General features: G+C 34.9%; 1 protein-coding gene across 1 annotated transcript; it reads right to left on the bottom strand.

The window, feature by feature from the left end:
- Nucleotides 1–5,544: 5,544 nt before the first annotated feature.
- On the bottom strand, nucleotides 5,545–6,477 carry LOC118935906 (olfactory receptor 4C16-like). The gene has a single exon (XM_036932552.2). The coding sequence runs from the start codon at nucleotides 6,475–6,477 to the stop codon at nucleotides 5,545–5,547; it is 933 nt and encodes a 310-aa protein (XP_036788447.2).
- Nucleotides 6,478–21,345: the final 14,868 nt, after the last annotated feature.

Genomic DNA, 21,345 nt, shown 5'->3' with positions numbered 1-21,345 from the left:
AGTATCTGCATCTCTTTTAACACATATATAACACCTTTTAACACCAAATCCAGATTTGCTTTGATATCAGTGTACAACATCTATTTATACTCTTACAATCCTGATAGGATTTAAATAAATTCCAACATGATCTGTTAAATCTATAAGCTGCTATTACTGAGAAGTCAAGTTTATAATTTGCTCTTTTTCAAGGTTGCTTGTTTTGAAGAACTAACACTATTAAGTCATTTAGTTTTAATGAAAGGAAACAATAAATTCATAACAGAGCATTCCAAATAGTCTGCAAGTTAACAGGCCCTGACATGCATGGACTCAATAAAATGCTACCAGATTAAAAACTTCTGATTCCTTGAAACCATCCTCTCTGCTGCAAAAAAGTTCATGAAGAAAATCTACATGGGACAGCATCCTAAAGGGACATCAGTACACTAAAGTTCACCCTACCTTCCCATAACCTCCAAAAAGTGGTAAAAAAGGAAAAAGCAAAAACTCAGAAACTGATTGTAAGGATCATCTTAGTTTTCTTTGTCTCACAGAAAATGTTTCTTAGGAAACAAGACTGACTAATGTTCCATTCCTAAAATAAAATTGGCTTTTTTTATCCACAAGAGAAACAGGTTCTCATGGGGGGTGAGGATGCTGGAATGAGATTAAAAGGGTTCTCATACCTGCCCACTGCTTGGGTTGAATGATACTAGACAAATTACATGCTCTCTGAGCTTTGGGTTTTCTATCTTTACAATAGTGATAACGTTTGTACCTACCACAGCGGGTACCTCTGAGAATCAAATCAAAAGATCCATATAAAACATTTAGGTACAGATATGTGCATCTCATACATTGCAAGAATTAAGTAAATATTAACTCTTTCATTATTAATTTAAAATTATTTTTATTGTATAAATGTTTCCCCATCCATAAGACAAGAGGGACTCAAGGAATACATTTTCTTCACTGAGTTTAACGTGCCATCAAATACAGATTTCTACAGTTGTATTTTACAACTAACTACTACTGAAAATCCCAAACTAATACCAGGACATGGTGCAGAAAATAGGATTTACCATTTTATAGTTTGGAGAACTGAAATCAAGGTAAAAATTTATTTGTAAAGACCTCCAGTACCCAACAAAGGAAAATCTCTATTTTTATAATTAGGAGTAATTGAATCCAATACTTAAAGAAAAGAATTATTTTATCCCTATATTTTACTTAGGTCATTTTGTAGTTTTCTTTAAATTTTAATAATATGTGTATGATGTAGCTTTGTAATAGAAATCGCCTTTAATTATATAATTTGAACTTTTTCGACTGTAATCACTAAAGTTTCCTTCTATACTACCCTTATTCATTTCAAATAGTAGGAATCATTGCAATGTATTACAGACCTATGATGCAATAAGGCAAGGAATGGAGGTTCTGATCTTTATCTGCCATTCTCTGACATGTGATTTAGGAAAAAGTCCCTCAAATTCTATAGACATTCATATCCTTAAGAATATGAGCAATTGTATTTTTCATGGATTCTTCTAGCTGAAAATATTAATTTTTAAGAAATCAACTGATTTAATAATTCATTTATCAAAATTATTAATTTCCACCATTTTCCTACTCTTTTCTTTTGCTTATTGCTTGCCTTATCCAATTATTTGATTTTTTTCAAACTTTTATCGTTTCTTTAATCATTGTTTTTCTAACCAGAGTACAAAATATTCCACAATTTCTCTTAACTTCTTGAACAAACATCTAGCAATCCCAAGTTTGAAACCAGGATTTCAACATAGCATTCTCCTTTTCCATTTTCTATTGGAATAGACTATTAAAATGCCAAATTGTGATATGAATTCATACTGTAAAATTCCTAAGAGTAATTGTCATCAAGCAGATATATTTTTAGAATACATGTTCATGGGAAAAATAATTGCCTTAGAAAACACATAGGTAAGTATAAATGACTATATAGCTATTCAAAGAGATGGCCTTTCATAGACTCAGCATGCCAAAATAAAAAAGGAAGAAGAAAGATGGAAAAAAGAAAATAAAATAATAACTACATATTATCAGCCAAATCCAATCAGTATATGAAGGGATATCCTTGTCTCCTTGAACTCATGACAACAAATGAAAAAGAAATGTGTCCTAAATCAAAGTAATAAATGGATCTCTTAGGGGAAAAAATAAATGACAGAAATCTCATGCTTTGTTTCTAGCTTTCAAATTATATTTAAAATAAATAGGTCATACAAACTTTATGTATATTCCAAATGGGAATAGGAATTATATCACAGAACTGCAAGGAAAGTGTCAAATGCACCTGAATCTTTCTCACTTGTCTTTTTCCCCTTCAATGCACTGATAAGGAGCAAGGTACAGTTCCCACCGTGCATGGCATTCGGGTCTCTTGGAGAAGCTGCATTGAAAGAGTCAGGAAGAATACATAAAGGCACTGGAGGGACTGGTGCAATGTCTATGGCAGTCCCTCTGCTTATTCTTGGACAAGGCTACTAAAAATAAATTCTCATGATTTAAATTTACCATTGGTTTGGCTTTTCAAGTGTGCTTTTAAAAATGTATCCTTTTAGATTGCTTCAAATAAATTATGTTAAATATCAAATGTAGATTTTATCATCAGTGAACCAAAAGTTTTACAAGTAGTCTTATTACATTCTACACAGGGAACAAACCATAACACCTTCATTATATTATTAAGAATCTTCCTCTGCTTCCATTACCAAAGCCAATTATTTGTTAATGTTGAAGGTATACAGATTTTTCTTACATAATTAGGCCAAATTTAAATATCTCAATTTCCATAAAGTGTGTCCTCATTATGTTATCTTTCCTGAAACCTAATTCTATACCCCAGGCCATCTCATTACACTCCCAATACCTAATTTTGCCAGATCATTTGATTCCCCTTTCATAGACAGACTGAGGTTCTTTTGTTTTGTGTTTTGGTAATTTTGTGTAAGTTTTTAAAATATTGGAGTTCTCTTATCTTCTCAACAGACAGTTAACTCAATGAAACCAGGATAAACTGTACTCTTGAATCTAATAATTTATATTTTAATGATAGAAAGAATAATATAAATAATTGAAAACAGTCATTACATTGTGCTAGTAATTGTGGTAAGGAATTTAAAAGGATGCTTAAATTTAAGGCACATAAAAAACCTATAAGATGATTCTATTAATCTTTCCACAGAGGCACAAATAAGTAATATAACAAGGCTAGCCAGTTGGTAATTAATATATTACAATTTGAGCCTGGCTAAGATGCTTTATTAATACTTTATGCATAGTAATCACCTAACAAATATATCTGGATTTTAACTTTATAATGAGATAATAAGATAATGTATTGAATATTTCAAAATCATGTTTATATTCTGAATCATGCAGTTGTTTCAAGCTATACATTTTTCTCCAAATTATACAGTCCACTCACAGTAGTACTTCAATAGCAACAAAATAAATTACTAAGATTATCTTCACAGTTTATTATTTAATGATGTAAAAGTAACAAACTATTTAAAGGAGTTACTTTTAAATTTTTCATGAACTACTCTTAAAGTTTTGTTTCACTGCCTAAACAACTTAGTTTCTGAGATTTTGATGTCAGAAACACCTACAAGGAGGAATGGTTATTCTCAAGTGGAGTGTGTGTGCATTCACACACGTGTGTGAATGGTAAGAGCAAGATGACTAAAAGTTGCAACACAGCAACAGAATCCAAACTAATTAGATACACAGCCTAAGTATTCAAAAGAAGAGGCTATTTTATGTGTGATGCATTCATCAGAGATCCCGGATGATTTAATGTTCACCACCTCAGATGTTGAAGCCAGGATATCTGAGTTCGAATTCCAGATGTGCTTTTAATCAGCTATGTGACATTGGGTAAGATGTTGTTTTACTGGAATTCAGATTCTTCACCCGAAGATACAATAAGAATGAGTATTTTACCATACTCAAGTAGTATGTATTCTCTGTTATTGTTACAATTAGTATTGTTGCTATTATATCTATTATAAGAAACATTGAAACAATTTCCAAGAAAGTCAGTGAAGAGAACTTGGACATAGTAAAAATACAAAGCATTTTGATTACAATCTTTAGGCTGAAATAAATGATATATAAGGATAAAATAAAACAATAGCTTACTATGCAAAACAATGTTAAATTGAAATTTCAGTTCCCCACTTAAGACCCATCCATGGAATTTACATGTTTATGCATGTAGATATTTTGTTAAAATGATTTGTAAGATACTTAATGATCATCATATATTTAATTGGATCCAGTGATTGTTTAGATTTACACAAAATGTCAACTATATTTCCCCCAAGACCCTTTTCCCTGCATAAGGGATAGTTGTATTTTGTCATAGATAACATTTTGAAGGAGGGTGCAAAGGTGCATATTTAGTAGAAGGAGTAGAACTATTTTCATTTTAGAAATATTGTTTTAAATTCTATGATTTCTGTGTTAAAACTATGATTTTTCCAAACTCAATTACCACTGTGGCAGACATATTTCCAAAATTCCCCTCAATATTTCCTTACATAACCTCTAGGACTATAAATATGATAACGCATCACACCTAGGTTGAATTACATGTGAAAAGGGATTGCAAAATATAATCAAGATTACTAGTCAGTTGACCTTTAGGTATAGACCCTACCTAATCCCATAAACTATTTAAAAACATAATTTTTTTCTGGTTATTAACAGATGAATAAGTAGAGAGATTCAAAGTACAAGAAGAATAAAATGCACCATTCCTGTCTCTGAAGACAGAGGGGCCACATGCAAGGACATTCAGTTTGAGAGAGACCATGAGCTGACAGGCAGCAAGGAAATTAAGGCTTCAGTCCTATAATCAAAAGGAACTGAATTCTGCCAAAAACCTGAATTAACCTGGAAGAAATTCTTCCCCAGAAGTACTTGATAGGAGTCCAGCCCATAAGATGCTCGATAAGAATTCAAAGTATAATCCCATGAAATATAAAGAAGATTACCTAGATGGTATATTGTCCCTTAAAATATGGAGAATTTTCAGTTATTTGTACCTAGCACCTTCTGCTGAGTCAGGGCTTTCAACAACAAAGTTGAAGGCCCATGATCAGACAAGATGAGACCACAGTGTCTAATAAATGAACTGTTTGGAAGGAAAACAGGCCAGGCTGTGGATATAAGCATACAGAAGTATAACTATAAGCAGAGAACACTTGAAGGCAACATAATGAAGAACATCGATCAAAACGACAGGACACTAGGCAGGCAAGAGAGGCAGAGACACAGCAGTGAAAATTAAGGGAACAGACTTCAAATACCTGTTTATACCTGATACTGTCGCTTCCTCTACATAGAACTGATTCAAAACTAACTAGTTACTGTCTGGTAGCATTGCTTACTTTCATTAAAGAAACTAACCTTCATGTCAAATGATAGGATTACATTAGCAACGTGGTAAGATGATAGTATGTTCTAGGGACTTCCTCTAGGTCAGTCCAAACTGTGAAGAAATTTTGAAACTTCCAGTCACCTTTTGTCTTCTGAGACTAAGTTCTTGTTCCATAATTTCCTCATGGCATTTTTCACTTCTGCATTCCTTAGTGTATAAATCAGAGGGTTGAGCAAAGGTGTTGCAAGTGTATAAAACACCGCTATCATCTTGTCCATGGAAAAGGTGGTTGCAGGGCGTGTGTATATAAATATGCAAGGACCGAAGAACAAGATGACCACAGTGATGTGGGAGATGCAGGTGGAGAGGGCTTTTCTCCTCCCTTCAGCACTGTGGTTCCTCAGAGAATGCAAGATGATAACATAGGAGAACACCAGCATGACAAAGCTCACTGTACAGATGGCCCCACTGTTGGACACCAAGAGGAGATTGACCACGTAGGTGTCTGTACAGGCAAGTTTCAACAAAGGCTGCAAGTCACAGAAATAGTGATCAATCACATTGGGACCACAGAATGGTAAACTCAAGGCCAGAAAAATCTGAGCTAAAGAATGCACACAGGACCCCACCCAGGCCATAGCCACCAACACACCGCAGACCCATCGACTCATGATGGTCACATAGTGCAGGGGCTTACAGATGGCCACATAGCGGTCAGCGGCCATGAGGATCAGGATGAAGATCTCCAGGCTGCCAAAAAAATGGAATGAGAAGACTTGGACTATGCATTCATTGAAAGAGATAGTGGCCTTCTTCAAAAGGGCATCCACAATCATTCTGGGGGCAACGGAGGTAGAGAAGCAGGTATCAGACAAAGACAAGTGGAAAAGGAAGAAGAACATTGGACTCCCAAGTGCCCGGCTGGTCTTGATGGTCGTGATGATCAGCAAGTTACCCAGCAACGTCCCCAAATAGAAAAGCAAGAAAGTGACAAACACTATTTTCTTCTTAACAGGATCCTGGGTCAACCCAAGCAGAATGAACTCAGTCACATTGTTGTTCAGCTGCATGATTTCATGAGTGAGGTGAAAGGGGTGAGTGTTAAATGGTTTATCTGTAAAAACAAAGGAATTAGTTCATGGTGATATGTGATTTTTAAACAATATTGTAAGAAAAATAAATATTCCTCATCTTGGACATTTTAGCTGTGGTTTCTTGATAATTCAATTCAACACTTCTTTCCTCAATCTGTAGTGACAACTTCATAGGGTTACTGTGAGTCTCAGGTAAGCTTGTGAAAGTTACACCTTCTTAGTACCTTTGAAATACAACCCTCTGTGTCTTTTGAAAGATTCTGATTAATTTTGCAAATTCAATGAATATAAGTTAAGAGATAAAGCTCCTCTTTATTATTTACTTGCTTTTTTTTCACATTCAATAAATTTTGGGAAGCATGTTTTGACAGGGTATCACTAGGCATTTTGTATTTATTTCACTGCCCTTAGAGGTTCATGATGTAAATATATTTATCCATATATTTGTTATACATATTTATATAAATGTATATTTTTATAAACATATAACATGCTTCACTTCACTGTACACCTGCTTCCAGATAGTACAGAGAAGAGGAACTCTTATAGCCCCTTGATAATATTCTGTTACCTTGAAACACTCATGATATTTAGTATCTGATACACATTAATGTAGAGAAATGAATGTTATTTGATAATTATTAATATCTAATATATCTCCATTCCTATTTTTTCCTCCAATTTTTGAAAAAATACCCCTTGGAGAACCCAAAGTTCCTGAGGATACATAAAAGTGAAAAGGGGGCATTATTACTCAGTAGTTCATGTTTCCACAATTTCTATTTATGCTTAGGCATTTTAGATCTGAAGGAAATCACTTCTGGAGGTGTAATCCATATAGAACCAGATTATGGTTTTAATCCCCCATAGAGTTTATATTATTCAGGTACATGAAAACCCCACATTCTCATAACAGAGCAGAGATTCAGAAGAGGGAGGGAGATATAATTTTAGACAAGATGAATGGTGGATGCTCAGGTACTTACTCCATTCAATTTGTTCTGTTCTGACAAGTTAATGACTATTCAACTTTGAAATTTCACCTCTTCTAATGAAGCTTTCTTCAAATTTGGAAAGGAAGATTATGAGTAGCTTCACTTCAAGAACAAAATCTTTTCTCTAGATATGTCTTGTCAAGATGATGTTGAAAGGGACACTATAGGCAAGTAAAAATATAAACTGAAAATTTGATGTATTTAAATATAACTTGGAAGGCTTACTTATCCCATTGTGCTAAACCCATCTATACCTTCATCTATACCTCTAATATTGTTTTGAAAGTGTATACAGCCAAAGCATGGCCTATGATAAACTAAATATACACAGAATTTCCCTTATATATTTTTTCCTCTCCCTCCCTTCATACATTTTCTTTTCCTCAAAAAACTTTAAATAATCTTATCTTCCTCCAAATTAAAAACTACTCTTGGGAGAGTGTCTGACAAAGTTACTTTAGTATTGTAGTAGGTTTTTTAAACTTGCTTTGTATTGTTTAACCTTTGGCAAAGATCTTAAATTATAAGGGAACTGAGTTTTGGAGTCTTAATCAATAAAATAAGTCCATTCTTTCCTTATTCATTTGGAAGAGTGATCCATCACAAAATATTTGTACTTGAAAATATGGCCCATGATTGTAGCCAGCGCTTTGAGAGTATGGCTTTTGTAATATATATTATTAACCCCTTTAGACTCTGCATTTATAGAACAAGAGTATTTATGCATTTGGACATACATCTTAAAGATAAATCAAGAAGCATAAACACATGTGGTTTCATTAACTCATTCATAATTGTGAATTCTCTTCTAATGGTTAATCAGTAGTCTCCTTCCTTCCTGGAACATCACTTCGTTTCCAGCTACTCCTACTGTCTCAAAACTTCAGGACACAACTGCTAAGAAATGTCCTCTAATGACCTTAAGTGATTACTTTGTGATAAAGGAAATTCTCTCTCCTGTTCTCTAAAGGCTTTTTTAAAATAACTTTTCTTAAATATTACATACTATGCTTAAATTAAATTATATATGTGCTTCCTATAGCTTCCCTCCTGGTATAAGAATCTTTGAGAACTACACATTCTCAGTATTTTATTCTCCATAGTTCTAAACTCCATGACTTGTATACTGCAGATACTTAGTAAGTGCTGTTAAGTTACACTTTTTCTATTACCTCTTAAAATAAATCACTTATTTGATTGTATTATTCTGATTAAAAAATACCTTCACATCGTTAATCTGTTGTGGTCTTCTGTATATACGGTCTATGTATGGTAGACATACCAAATGATCCCTATTTATAAATGCAGAAAAAAGAGGTCAGTTATATATAACTTAGTATATCAACTCCACAATTTCCAGTAGAAGTTGTCCTCTGAATGGCACCACATGGCTATGTAAGATTTTGAGACTCTGACACACATAAAAATAATCATCTTAAGCATTTTGCATTTCTTACACGAATCTTCGGCCCCTAAAGAATACAAGGAAAGCTTTGACATTTTCCCTATCCTCCTCCTACAGATGTACATTTTTGTGCATGTTTCTGAGGAAGACAATATGGCTGTTTTTTCCAGAGGCATATAAACACTTTTTATCAGGTTCTTAACAGAATTTGACATGAATACACACTACAACAATCTGGAAACAAAACTGCAATAATAAAATAGCACATCCTGTAATAACTACTGTACTTATTACAACTTTTCAAATAAGTATAAAATACTTTAGAATGCTAAATTTGTCAGAAAAATAATAAACTGTTTGGGGTTGGTAACAGAAGAGCTGAAAGGAAAGCATATAGAAAAAGGTGGAGAATTAATAAGGGTGGAATACAAAGTGTTAGGTGAATCCTTCTATCCTAAAAATTCTGTTTTATTGCAGAAGCCACAGTGAGAATCAATCCTTTCCTTAAGGACTCTCAAACTATTCAACCCTCTCTGATTTAGTTACACTAACCTTCTTTCTTTGGGACAATCCCTTGTTATTTTTACACAAAATTTGCCATTCTCTGTGGCAGGTTGTCACAAGATGCTTTATTCTTCAAAATCCCAAATTAAGTGATCAAAACTCCCCTCCAACATATAAGGCATGTTAGCTTTCACCTTCATTATAAGAGTTTTTAGTCTCCACATTGTTGTGTTTCCTCTGAACTTACCATAATTGTTTGATTTTCAAACTAAATCTCAAATGTGTTTCAACTGCATTAAATTCTTAGAATATTACTTAAGAACCATGCAAAGAGCAATAGTTTTATACTGTGATACACTACATTCTATTTAAAGCTGTCTTGTGGAGATACAAAAGCTGCTATTCTCTAGAAGCTACCTTACATGAAAAGTGTTTGTGACCTTTACATTCTGCCAACTCAAGAAACTCAAAAGACTGTAATCAGCCTTAGGACATGAAATGCTTCCTTCTATCCCCACACAACAATGATGGTTTTTCACAAACAGGGTGCTCATAAAATATTTGTTGAGTTCAAAAGATTGGTTTAATTGAGCTTATATTTCATTATATTTATTTACTACATTAATAGTAAACTTTTAAAAATATTTTTTCTGTTCCTTTCCAAAGGAAGTAGGAGTAATATAGTCACAAGACATATGGAAATATATTTAAAATTCATGTTGAATTACCTATAAGATGCCTGAATGCAAAGCTGTGAGGAGTCCATCAACTCCCTGTTGGAGTGCTCTGAATCCGTGTCAAGCATTTCCTTCCCATTTTGAAAGCAGCCTTCTCATAGAATACTGGGGAAAAAAAACATTCCCTTTCTGCCTTCTAGAGGGAATATTTTAAGATGTATTGACCTAAGGTATTAGCATCCTTGACAGCAGTATTCCCTGAAGTTTCCCTTCCCCTGTTAGTCAGAAACAACCCAGATGTTGTAGTGAATTTAAATTTTAGGTTTGTCCAGTTCGACCATAGATGGGGAAGTTAACCTTCCTCAGATTCAAGAACCAAATACAAATAGAAGGGTGGTGGACTAGGTGCCTCAGGCTGACCAAAGACACCAGGAAAAAAGAGGAAAGCACAAATGGATGGCAGAGAGGGTGACAGAGAACAGGGAGAACAAAAAATAGTGTATTTGGTTAAAGAAGAAGTAGATTACTAAAAAACTACTCTGATCCCATTCAGCGCCTGTGCTTTGAGACACAACATTTTCTAGCTCTTGTAATTTATTTGCAAGTACACTTTGGGGAAGGCAGTATGATGTCTTGAAACCAGAGGTTTAGGCTGTAGGCTATAGCTCTCCCCGACCAAGGAAACACAGGTTTGTCAGCCTGTGGTATCAGCACTAACATGTATGCTGAGCAAGTTAACTTCCATTAGTTTTGCTAATATCAGTAAAAGGAAATACATTTTATTGAAATAGTTTTACTTCTTCACCAAATATTTATTGAATGCCTTTTGTATACTGAGTTCTTTCTTGGCCACTTTACTTAAGTTATATCTTTTCATTTACATAACTCATCCATGAGGTAAAATTCACAATGACACTCATATGAGAGGAGACTAAAACTCCTGGAAGTCAAATAGCTCGCCCAGGTGGCATGTGCTAGGGATTTCAGTGTGGAGACTGGTACTGCTCCTTTTCTGATGCTTTGTTCTCCCTCCACACACTTTCCCAACATTAGCCTAGAATGAAAATCAGGGATAACAAAAAAATGATGATAGTGAAATAAATTTCTAATGGCTAGTAATGGTATCTCAGGTTGAGGAGTTTAGAATTTATAGTAGGGACAGGAAATGCCAGGTTCTTCCCATAATAATTTTCATGATGTGGTGTGGAATGCAGCATTAATAACCAGATGCATTCAACCTATGGTGGACTTTTGCTGTTTTGCTGAAGAAATATCTACACAGTTTTGCAGATAATATCCTATATGCTCATAATAATGTTAAAGATGAGTTGCAAAACTGTTTTAGTGGGTCTCGATTGTTTTTGCCTCACAGGAGCCCATTTTCTTTCTTTGACAAACTGTAGGTTCTCCATTTTCAGCATATAAAGTGTGAGTGTGACTGCCTCCCAAGGGTGCTAATATGGCCCCTGTGTGGTTGAGTGGAAAGCATTTCCCTAGCCTGTAATGACTGAGTCAGGGATCTGTTAGCAAATCACATATGGAATCAATGTTTTTTTGGACTATGGAGCAAAGTCATTACTTTTTCTCCTGATAGGGTTTCTGAGAGTACAGGCCTGGACCTCTGCTGGTAACCGCACCTCAAGGGGAGACAGCCTGATGGCAAACAGAGTCAGCACAGGGGGAGCAGAGCCAACAGATACACAGAAAAAACCCACTCTTACAAGAAAATTTCAACTGTATAATTCACCCATTATCAAACATTTTACCATCTTTTATTTTATTTATTTTATGTTGTTATCTTTTTATACTTACTAAAGTAATATAGTGAATACTGTAAACTTACTATCATCTCAAGAACTAAAATATTACCAATAATTAAATCTATTTTCAGATCCTTCCCTATCTTGTCCTCTGCCTTACCCTAAAGGTAACCAATATCCCAATTTTTTAATAGTCCAATTATCTTGATTCTAAAAAAGATCTTTACCACATATATATGTTTTTTCATCATTCCTGGTTTTGAATTTTAAAGAACTTTGCCTACAATATGCAGACTTCTAGGAACTTCTCTTGTGTTTTCATTCAATATTATGCACTAAATTTTCTATCAGTTGTTAAATATACTTGTAGACTCATTGCTAATGCTATACCATATGCTATTGTGGAATATTTCAAAATGTATTTATCCATTATCCTGTCAATGAATATTTATCTAGTATGAATAGTAACTCTGAAGATTTTTAAGCATGTCTCCTAGGATATTGTAATTGGTAGGATACAAGATGTGGTAATATTCAGCTTTATGAGATAATAGCATAAATTTCCACAAGGATTCCAGGAAATGCAATCTAACTATGTGCCAAAAAAGAAGAGGACTAGACTATTTGTGGTAAAATCTAATAACCACTACACAATGAGTGAAGGATTAGGCAAAAGAATGTCCTGTTTTGTTCTTGTTGCTTTAATTAAGAACATGGATAAATCTGCAATCCACAAAAAATCTGGGTTTAGATTTTTTATGTCAATTTTAGAGCTATTTTTTAGCCACTTTATCTGTGACATATGTAAAATAAAAATTTCCAAACACTAAAATATACATGTCCTGTGAAGGAAAGAGAGTTTCTTTGAGGCAAAAAAAGTTCCCCTTACTATTTAAATATTATTAAAATACTGATCTGGAAAGCTTGATTTGAGAGAATATGATTATGCTTCTGTTAATGAGAATATTTATAAAAATATAAAAATTTATAAATATATATAAAAATATACTAAAATTTATAATGTACTTATAAAAATGCTTTCATCTACTCCTGAATACCTACATATTAATTCAAAATGGCTTGCAGGGGTTAGGAAAGCCATGGTAATGAAGGACCTCAGATTATTGCATAGTATCATAAGGTTCTTTGTTCTCTAGAATATAGTCTAGGCTCAAATGCCTAGCCAAATAGAAAAAGATCTTCTGTATAAAAAATCATAATGAGATGTATAATATTTACTCTGACTGATTTGTTACAGAATTCTATAAGTAGATGAACTTCCAGAACTTTGAGTTGTAAGCGGGCATGATACCTTCCAGCAACAGACTGTCTGCAGGTTATTTAGCCTATAAGAAATTCCTTAAAAATGAGGAACTCAAAGACATGGCTTAAAGATAGATTTACCTTTATCATATTTCATAATTTAAAAAAAACAATATGAAGAGTTGGGGAGGAGATGAATAGGTGAAGCACAGATGATTTTCAGCGTGGTTAAAACTCTGTATGGCATACAATGATAGACACATGTCATTGGGCATTTGTCAAGCCCAAAGAATGTTCAACACCTGGAGACAACCGCAAAGTAAACTATGGACTTGGGTGATTATGGTGTGTCCATATAAGTTCACCAGTTGTAACAAATGTAAATTTCTAGTAGGGGATCTTGATACTGGGAGAGGTTATGCATGTGTCAGGGGCAGGGGGTAAATGGGGAAATCTCTGAGCCTTCTTCCCAATTTTGCTATGAAATTAAAACTGCTCTAAAAAAATTTAAGTCTCTAATAAAAAATCTAAAATGATTTATTATCTGATGTATATACTGTTATACACGTATATCAAGTGTTTCTCTAAAGTGTAATCTCTTGGGGTGATGAGCTACACTGAGTCAGTGGCAACGATGTACTCTTTAGATCACGCTTACTTACAGATGCCTTGAAACTCCAGGCCCTGCCTTTGCCTCATGAAGCAGTGAAGGAAAAAGTGGATTCCCTCAGGTTCATAACAAACTGGGGTCAATATCTCCTTTCAGCATGGTCTCTGGGTCTCCAAGGCTGATGTAATGTTTCAATTATTCAGAATACTTGGTGCCAAAACCACTTGTACACTAACAGGCCCTCTGGTTTATCAATGCCCCCATGATAATTTCTTCTAGCAACCACTGGTTAATTGGCAAGAAACTTCAGAGCTGAATCCTACTACTGAGCTACAGAAAATGACTCCTACTAGCAGGCTCCAATTCCCCCAACATAATAAAAGATTCTCTGAAGACATTACATCAGTCCCTTGAATAGTGTCTCTGTCTCCAGAGCCTTGTCCAGTCTTGAGTGGCAACTGAGACTTCTTTCCTTTCTCCCCATCTGTGAGTTCATGCCAGCTCTCACTTTACATGGAACATATTCCTGAGATCCCTCTTCTACCCCTTCCTGCCATTCAGAGCATGGGCACAGTGCCATCTTCACATTAAAGATTGTATGTCTCTTTGAAGTTTTCATTGTTTATATACATAGCACCCAAGAGTACTTTTCAAATGTGTAGACAACTGTTTCTTAAATTTGAGTATCTTGCAGAAGACTTTTAAACAGGGATGCTCAGAAGTGTAGCTTCAGTCTTGGGACTCAGCCAAAATCAATTAACAGCACACACTCTAGTATTTGAAAGGCTGAAGAACCAAATGCCTACATCAGTGTCATTTCTGATATCTCTGCCTTTCAGGGATATGAATAATTAGGTCACTCCCATGTCCACTCCACATAATGGTACTATTACAAAGTACTCATAGCATTTAGATTTATTGTTAGCATGTGAATATTTTTTCTCAAATGTAGGTGATCATTCTAGGTGTGACTTGGAAAGTGTCTCCTTATTTTGTTTTTCCACTTTGGTTTTCTTTTGCATATGAAATATTAAGCAGATCAATATTCTTATAATATCAAAAATTATAATACTAACCTGTTTTCCAAAACGTGATCACAGATGTGACAGCCACTGCTACAATTGGCAGTAAATCACTTCAAAAACAAACATAAATAGGATCACAAGCAAAATGAAATTGCACATTTTCACTTTTTTAACCAAACATCTCATGATAAAGGTGGAATCCTTTTCTAGCATCAAGCTAATTGATAACATTATCTGATAAGGCTGCCACGGTTCAATAATATTTAAGCAGGATTTAATTCTATAATATTTAAATCTGTTGAAGTACATGAAATTTATCTTTTAAAAATATCTTTACTTTTTGTTTTGTTTGGGGTTTGTAGAGCATGATGACCATTGGAAGGGCTTTTGATAAATTCCTATGATGAGATGATGAGGAAAGGTTACAGGGCAGTACAGAAAGAAAGAAGAGAAGAAAGTAATGGGTCAGGATAAAATGCACAATCTTTGGAGGGAAGAAAAATCAGCTGTTTGTGGAACTGCCTGGGATGGATGGTGGATACTCTAGGTATTACTTCCAGTACCCAAAATGATCTCTCTGGATTGCTTCTCAGCTGGGCATGTTACATTAGAAACTGACCTATGGTTCCCATATGGTAGAATAAGACTGGAGAACTAACAATTGCCAAAATGTCTACTCTTGCTGCGTGGCATCAGAAAAGGGTGCTAGTGAGTGTGTAGGGAGGTGACTGTGTTATCAGTGGTGTATGGGAAAGTTAACTCATGAGTGATATTTTTAATCAATCTGTGGGGCACATTGTATGGGACCTAGGCCTCTGGGAACACAGAATCAGAGCCCCTCCAAACTACCTCTCCATCCAGTTATTAGGTCATTGGAATCCACCATGAAATGTGCTCTAAGATTGGAGTGGACTTTGATTAGACTTGAAGTCATCAGTAGTTTGCTCTTTGTCATTTTAGTATAAGCTCTGACAATTTCAAACCTTAGGGCCTATGGGTTCTTTGAATGGAAGCAAATGCCATTCAACACATATTTGGCTATTTCTGTCCCCATCCCAGTTATCAAAGGCAACAAAACCAACCAGCTGTCTAGGTGAAAACTTCATCAATGAGTTTCTTTTTCTTTTTTTCTTCATATTCTATGTATCATTTACTGTGTCTGAATTTTTAAAAATATGATTTACCATGTATGCTACTTTTCCGCCTACTGATGTTTTCAGATGGGATAGCGACCATTCTGATTTTTTAATGTACCATTCATTATACAGGATGAGGAATTCTCAGAGTGTTTTTTCTTGCAGAAACCCTGAACTAAATGAAATAGATATTTTTAAATGAAAGAAAAATCTTAAAAGTTACTTTTGTCAATGTTATAAAAGTTAAAAGTCAAACTTTTATATGAAGACTAGAGTTTCGACATATTCTTATAACTACTATTCTCCTTGACTCAAAATTACTTAAATTTTTGAAAATATTTGTTGCCTCAAAAAGGCTATAAAATTCTTGCCAATAGTGTAGATAGCCAACATACTCTTTTTTTTTCCAGGTGATTATTTTATTTGTTTATTTTTTTTTGAGAGGGCATCTCTCATATTTATTGATCAAATGGTTGTTAACAACAATTAAATTCTGTATAGGGGACTCAAGGCACAATCATTAATCAACCCCAGGCCTAATTCTCAACAGTCTCCCATCTTCTGAAGCATAACGAGCAAATTCATACATGTGAACAAATTCTTACATAGTGAATAAGTTCTTACATGGTGAACAGTGCAAAGGCAGTCATCACAGAAACTTTGGTTTTGATCACACATTATGAACTATAAACAACCACGTCAAATATGATTATTCGTTTGATTTTTATACTTGATTTATATGTGAATCCCACATTTCTCCCTTATTATTATTATTATTTTTTTAAAATAAAATGCTGAAGTGGTAGGTAGATGAAAGATAAAGGTGAAAACATAGTTTAGTGCTGTAAGAGGGCAAGTGTAGATGATCAGGTGTGTGCTTATAGACTAAGTATTAATCCAAGCTAGACAAGGGCAACAAAACATCCACGGATGCAGATTTCTCTCAAAACAGGGGGGGGTTGAGGTTCTAAGCCTCACCTCTGTTGATCCCCAATTTCTCACCTGATGGCCCCCCTGCGACTGTGCCTGTCTTAGATTGTTTCTCCCTTGAGGAATCTTACCCGTCTCTGGCTAACCAGTCATATTCTGGGGCCATACAGGGAAATGAAAAGGTAAGTGAGAGAGAAGCCATATTGTTTAAAAAGGTTAGCTTTTTACTTCTTTGTAGATTTATGCCCTGTGGCTTCTATGCCCAGCATTTGTCTTGAGGTATCTTTACCACTTGGAAGAATTATGATACTCGGTAATTTCGATATGAGGCACGAATTCTATTTAAGGGTTGTAATTAGGAAGGAAGAAGAAAAGCTATAGAAGTAGCAGGCAGAAGAAAACATGGGAAGATTGACTATTTCTTTGACATATCTTCTTTTAGAGTAACATAAGCACAACATACTCTTTTATTTTGGCAAATTTTTAAAATTGAAGTATCAATGACATACAATCTTATGTTGCTTTCAAACATACAACACAGCGGTTCAATGATTACCCATATTATTAAACACTCACCCCCTCTAGTGTGGTTACTACTTATCAACAGAGAAAGATATTATATAATCACTACTATATTCTCCATGCTGTACTACCATTCCCATGACCAATTTACATGGTGATTGTGGATGATTCCCCTTCACCGCCCTCCCCACCCAACCCAGCCCAACCCCTCCCCTTTGTTAACCAGTAGTCACTCCTCAGTGTCTATGAGTCTACAATTTTTTTCTTTCTGTTTTGATTTGCTTTTATATTATACAGATAAGTGAAATCGTATGATATTTGTCTTTGCTTGGCTTATTTCATTTAGTATAACACCCTCTAAATCCATCCATATTGTTGTAAATGGTAGGAGTTCTTTTCTTTGATGTCTGAGAAATATACATATGCCTTATTTTAACTTATATTAACTCAATCTATTTTCTTCTTTAATTATTTGAAATTTCTTAATTGCCTGTAAGGTATTTAATACTCACAGCAATCATGACAATCACTAATATTGGAGCATCTTAACCTGCAAAAATAAATCTGCATCGACTGAAAGGAAGAAAGACCACCAGTAGTGGTAACACAGTTGGCCCTTGAACAATGTGAGCATTTTGGGGAGCCAATCCCCAAAGTAGTCAAATCCTCATATAATATTTTTGTCTCTACCAAAATGTTAACTATTAATAGCCTATCATTGACTGGAATTCTTATCAATAGCATAAGCAGTCAATTAACATATATTTTGCATGTTATATGTATTATACATGGGATTCTTACAATAAAGTAATATTGAGAAAAACATGTTTATTCAAATTGTCAAAATATCCAGTAAAATATTTAATATATTTACTGAAAACAATTCACACATAAGTGAACCTAAGTAGTTCAAACCTGTGTGTTCAAGGGTCAAGTATAATATGATTTCTATGTCAGGAAAGTCAACATTAGCTCATATATTCCTTATTATAAAATGTGTTTTGTCACAAAAGAATTTCTATCTTAATACTTTTCCATCCATGTATCAAATATTGAAAACCTAAATTTAAATGTTCACTTAAAATAGCCACAATCTCTTCCTAAATTCCCTGAAAGTAAAGTGTGTGAGTCCCTATAAGACAGCCCACAACTAGGCTTAAAGCAGAATGTATTGTAATTTTTCTCTAATTTTGGTATCATTAATGTACAATTACATGAGCAACATTATGGTTACTAGACTCCCCCTATTATCAAGTCCCCACCATAAACCCAATCAGAGTCACTGTCCATCAGTGTAGTAAGGTACTATAGAGCCACTACCTGTCTTCTCTGTGTTATACTGCCCTCACCATGCCCTGCCCCTACATTATGCATGCTACATGTAATGTCCCCTTTTCCCCGCTGTCCCTCCCTTCCCACCCATTCTCCCCAGTCCCTTTCCCTTTGGTAACTGTTAGTCCATTCTTGGGTTCTGTAAGTGTGCTGCTGTTTTGTTCCTTCCATTTTTTTCCTTTCTCATTATACTCCACAGATGAGTGAAATCATTTGATACTTGTCTTTTTCTGCCTGGTTTATTACACTGAGCAGAACACCCTCTAGTTCCATCCATGTTTTTGCAAAAGGCAGGATTTGTTTCTTCTTATGGCTGAATAGTATTCCCTTGTGTATATGTACCACATCTTCTTTATCCATTCATCTACTGATGGACACTTAGGTTGCTTCCATTTCTTGGCTATTGTAAATAGTGCTACAATAAACATAGGAGTTCATCTGTCTTTTTCAAACTGAGCGGCTGCATTCTTAGGTAAATTCCTAGAAGTGGAATTCCTGGGTCAAATGGTATTTCTATTTTGAGTTTTCTGAGGAACCTCCAAAATCCTTTCCACAATGGTTGAACTAGTTTACATTCCCACCAGCAGTGTAGGAAGGTTCCCCTTTCTCCACATCCTCGCCAACATGTGTTGCTGTTTGTCTTCTGGATAGTGGCCATCCTTACTTGTGTGAGATCATATCTCATTGTGGTTTTAATTTACATTTCTCTGATGACCAGAGATGTGGAGCATCTTTTCATGTGTTGTGGGCCATCTGCATTTCTTCTCTGGAGAAGTGTCTGTTCAGATCCTGTACCCATTTTTAATTGGCTTATTTGCTTTTTGTTTGTTGAGGTGCACGAGTTCTTCATATATTTTGGATATCAACACTTAATTGGATCTGTCATTTATGAAAATATTCTCCCACACTGTGGGATGCCTTTCTGTTCCATTGAAGGTGTCTTTGGCTGTACATAAGCTTCTAAGCTTAATATAGTCCCAGTTGTTCATTTTTGCTTTTGTTTCCCTTGCCTGGGGTGATATGTTCATGAAGAAGTTGCTCATGTTTATGTCCAAAAGATTTGGGCTTAGATTTTTTCTAAGAGTTTTACATTTGGGTCTTTCATCCACTTCAAATTTACTTTTGTGTATGTGGTTAGACAATGATCCAGTTTCTTTCTCTTACATGTAGCTGTCCAGTTTTGCCAACATCACCTGTTGAAGAGGCTGTTCTTCTTTCCCCATTATATATCCATGCCTCCTTTATTGTATATTCATGGGCCATATTTTTTTGAGCTAATGTCTGGACTCTCTATTCTGTTCCACTGGTATGTGGGTCTGTTTTTCTGCCAGTAAGAAATTGTCTTGATTACTGTGGCTTTGTAGTAGAGCATGAAGTTTGGAAGCAAGATCCCCCTGCTTTATTCTTCCTTCTCAGGATTGCTTTGGCTATTCAGGGTCTTTTGTGGTTCCGTATGAATTTAGAACTATTTGTTCCACTTCACTGAAGAATGCTGTTTATATTTTGATAGGAATTGCATTGAATCTGTAGATTGCTTTGGGCAGTATGGCCATTTTGACAATATTAATTCTTCCTAGCCAAGAACATGGGATGAGTTTCCATTTGTTAGTGTCCTCTTTAATTTCTCTTAAGAGTGTCTTGTAGTTTTAAGACTATAGGTCTTTCACTTCCTTGGTTAGGTTTATTCCTAGATTTTATTCTTTTTGATGCAATTGTGAATGGAATTGTTTTCCTGATTTCTCTTTCTGCTAGTGAATCATTAGTGTATAGGAAAGCAACAGATTTCTGTGTATTAATTTTGATCCTGCAACATTCCTGAATTTAGATATTAGTTCTGGTAGTTTTGGATTGGAGTCTTTAGGGTTTTTTACGTACAATGTCATGTCATCTGCAAACAATGACAGTTTGACTTCTTCTTTACCAATCTGGGTGCCTTGTAGTTCTTTGTTTTGCCTGATTGCCATGGCTAGGACCTCCAGTACTATGTTGAATAACAGTCTGGAGAGTGGGCATCCCTGTCTTGTTCCTGATCTTAGGTGAAAAGCTTCCAGCTTCTCGCTGTTAAGTATGATGTTGGCTGTGGGTTTGTCATATGTGGCCTCTATTATGCTGAGGTACTTTCCCTCTAAACCCATTTTGTTGAGAATTTTTATCATGAGAGGATATTGAGTTTCGTCAAATGCTTTTTCATCATCTAGAAATTTATTATATGATTTTTGTCCTTTTTGTTGATGTGGTGGATGATGTTGATGGATTTTTGAATGTTGTACCATCCTTGCATCCCTGAGATGAATTCCAGTTGATTGTGGTGTCTGATCCTTTTGATATATTTTTGAAATCGGTTTGCTAATATTTTGTTGAGTATTTTTGCATGTATGTTCTTCAGTGATATTGGTCTGTAGATTTTTTTTGTGTGTGTGTGTGGTGTCTCTGCCTGGTTTAGGTATTAGAGTGGTGCTGGCTTCATAGAATGAATTTGGAAGTACTCCCTCCTTTTCTATTTCTTGGAAAACTTTAAGGACAATGGGTATTATGTCTTCTTTACATGTCTGATAAAATTCAGTGGTGTATCCATCTGGCCTGGGTCTTTTGTACTTGGGTACCTTTTAGATTACCGATTTAAATTTGTTGATGGTAATTGGTCTGTTTAGATTAGCAATTTCTTCCTTGGTCAGTTTTGGAAGT

This window comes from Manis pentadactyla, chromosome 18 (genome assembly GCF_030020395.1).
Source record: "Manis pentadactyla isolate mManPen7 chromosome 18, mManPen7.hap1, whole genome shotgun sequence".
NCBI classification, from domain to species: Eukaryota; Metazoa; Chordata; class Mammalia; order Pholidota; family Manidae; genus Manis; species Manis pentadactyla.
The sequence above is the reverse complement of the archived record's forward strand: the minus strand, read 5'-3'. Positions and strand labels throughout refer to the sequence as shown.